This window comes from Octodon degus, unplaced genomic scaffold (assembly GCF_000260255.1).
Source record: "Octodon degus isolate 3935 unplaced genomic scaffold, OctDeg1.0 scaffold00229, whole genome shotgun sequence".
Classification (NCBI taxonomy): Eukaryota; Metazoa; Chordata; class Mammalia; order Rodentia; family Octodontidae; genus Octodon; species Octodon degus.
Genome location: NW_004524805.1, coordinates 1,357,375 through 1,360,371, shown reverse-complemented (window position 1 = coordinate 1,360,371; position 2,997 = coordinate 1,357,375). Strand labels below are relative to the sequence as shown.

Sequence of the window (2,997 nt, the reverse complement as noted above, 5' to 3'; positions counted from 1 at the left end):
GGCGAGGACCATGCCCCGCAAAGTCTCCTGAGCGCGGCCCTCGGGCCTCCCCGCCCCCAGCGGCTGCCCTCGGCGCGGCCCTCCCTCCCCATGTGCAGCCGGCCGGCCGCGCTCCCCTCGCGGCGGAGGGCGACCTCTTCCTGGCCCGGGCCGGCTGTGCGAGGCGGCGGAGCAGGCGATGAAGAAGAAGCAGCAGCAGCATCCCGGCGGCGGCGGCGGCGGCGGTGGCGGCGCGGATTCCTGGCCCCATGCGGCCCCGGCTGGGGGCGCCCCGGCGGGCCTGGGCGGCTGGAAGCGCCGGGTCTCGCTGCTGCCTCTCCTGCGCTTCTCCCTCCGGGACTACGGTTTCTGCATGGCAACCTTGCTGGTCTTCTGCTTGGGCTCCCTCTTCTACCAGCTCAGCGGGGGACCCCCTCGCTTCCTGCTCGACCTGCGACAGTATTTGGGTAAGGACAAGCAGCAGGCGCGAGCGCGGCGCGGGCTGTGAAAGTTGTGCCCAGAGGAAGAGGGGGCGCACCGCGCACTTCTGGTGGGTGCCGCCGCCCTGGCCCCGGCCCCAGGTGTGATGTCGCGACAGCTGTCGGGGCGGCGGGTGGGGCAGCGCCTTCTTTTCCGTGTGCGGCTGTTTGCGACCAGGATGCCGCGGGGTGGCGGGGCCAGGCAGGTACCTCGGGGTGGAGCGCCGCACACCTGTCCCTGCCCTGCCACGCATATTGGTGCGCGTGGTGTTTGTGAGTGCGTGTGAGTGAACGTTCTGGCCTGCAGCTTTGGGGAGAGCAGAGGGAAGGGACAGTCCCCGCCGTGCCATCCTTAGTAACTACCGTCCTGTCCTGTCCCGCGCTCTGAGCCGTGCAGGTGGGTTTAGCGCATCTTTCCCCAGTTTACTTCTATTAATTTTGCTCCGCCAGTCCCTCTTCTGGACCAAGGTGTTTGCATGCTGTCCCAGTTTGCTTTGTGCCTTAACAGCCGCTACCTACCCTGCTGGTCGCAGCAAGCTTGACAAATGGGGCCAGGTTGCGCCCACGGGTCTGGGGGCTTTCTATAAATTCCGTTTACCTTGGCCAGCAGTGTTGCCTCTCGTGATCTGGTGGTCCTCGGTACTGTGTGCGTCTCAACTCTGAACTTTTTCCCTTGGTTTGCCAGTCGTTTTGTTGAGAACAAGGTTGCCTGTTTGTAGCAGAGGTAGGGAAGAGACGGTAATAGGCAAAAAAGAGGGACGGCTCTGGCTGAGGGAGGATGCAAATCTCTTACAAGTCTTCGGCCAGAAGAGGTCGTGCAGGGGTTTAGAGAGAAGCTGGGAGAGCTCCAGTTTCTTGGGAACTTGTGAGGTGATAAACCTGAGCATAGTGGCAAACATCCAGCCTCTGCAGAGGACAGCAGGTATGGAAAAGCTACACCGAAGTGCTGCAGACAGGATGGGCCAAGTGACCCAGGCCAGCTGCGGTGCTGGGCATATTTACCCCAAATGTCTCTTCTTCGCAGAAGCTACAGGTTTAAGCAGTAGCCCTTTTCAGAGGAAAAACAAACCAGCCACATCAGCAAAGTGACATATGTAAGGGCACTTGGAAATAGGAACACAGATAAAATAAGGTATCATTATAATGTATTCATGCAGAGAGACCAGATTTTAAACTTTACACTTCTATTTCAGTAAAAACTTGAGGCACTATGGCTTTGTAAGATATTTTAGGGAAAATTGAAGGAAAATATTGCCCATAAGCAAAGTGTAATCCTTAGTATCTGGTTTTGTAGATTTGGGGTAAGGGCGACAAAGCTCTTATTTCCTGAGTTCTGTATTGTGGACTCCAGCTTTCTTAGCTTTCTGACCTGTTAGAACCCCAAATATAATTTGTCATCATTAGTAACAATCATTTAATTAGTATTGGGATGCAAAAGTTGAAGCTCAAGAGTCTTTCTCCATTAAAATCTGATTTTTTGTTTGTTTTGAGAAAGAATCTGTCTCGAACTCCCAGCCAGCTTTTTGCCTCAGCCTCCTGAGTGCTGAGATTACAGGGATATGCTTGGCTTGACAAAGAAGTTTTTTGCAGGTGCTCCTTTTGAGCAAGTGAAATTCAGTGATGAAGGGACATGTGTGCGAGATGGAGCTAGAGGACATTTGTGTCTGCTGTCTTCAAGAGCTCTTGGGCTTTGGGCAGGATACTCTGTGGCCTTGGTTTTTCAGGATAAAATTGGGAACTGGACTCAATCACTCTAAAGCCTCTACCAAGCAAGAAAATTCTGTGATTATGATAATATCTTGGAGAGGGGAGGAAAAACCTAGGAGAAAGGAGGAGTAAAGGCACTGTGAAGAGTAAAATCAAGACACTTCGGGGCATCTCACACTTTGCTTTTCGCTCTACATCTCAAAGAGTGGGGCTCGGTACACCCAGGTGGCCAGCTGGTAGAAAAGTAAATTGGTAGTACTTGCCTGTGGTCTGCAAAGACCCAAAAGAGGAGCTCTGCTCTGCTACTAACTGATCATTAAGTTTCTAAGTGTTACAGTTGGTTAAAAAATAGCATCAGTGCACACTCAGAATAGGATACCCTTGGCCAAATTTGTTTTTTTGTTACATAAGTGAAATAATAATTTTTGGGAAAAGTGGACATTTGTTCTCTAGGATGGTCTAAAATATGCCCTGCATGATAGCAGGCCACAGTGTCTGCAGAATTGTTTCCCCTCTTTTTCTGTATTCTATCATTTTAGTATCTCTCCAAATGAAATTTGTAGTTAGTCAACATACCCGGTCAGCTTCTTTAGTTAACTGATTATAGAGGCAAACATTTTTCTTAAATGTAAACTCATAAAGTCAGAATTTTCCAAATGAAAATAATATTTATATCAAAACTTTTCTCTACAGCACATAATTTCAATATATTTGGACAGTATTATATATATTTGACACATAGGGGCTCTCCTATAGTATTTTTTTAAAATTCTTTTTATTATTATTTTCCCTTATTTCAGTTGTTTAAGTGGCTGCTTCAACAAAGCAGTCA

At 50.2% G+C, this 2,997-nt stretch overlaps 1 protein-coding gene across 2 annotated transcripts in view; it reads left to right on the top strand.

The window, feature by feature from the left end:
* The first annotated feature begins 6 nt into the window (after nt 1-6).
* Ust (uronyl 2-sulfotransferase) overlaps nt 7-2,997 on the top strand; it is a 312,684-nt gene continuing 309,693 nt past the window's right edge. For both annotated transcript variants that reach the window (XM_004645481.2, XM_023705778.1), the window contains exon 1: nt 7-446. In XM_004645481.2, the coding sequence (XP_004645538.1) occupies nt 179-446 (268 nt within the window). In that variant the 5' untranslated portion in view covers nt 7-178. The remainder of the gene's footprint in view (nt 447-2,997) is intronic.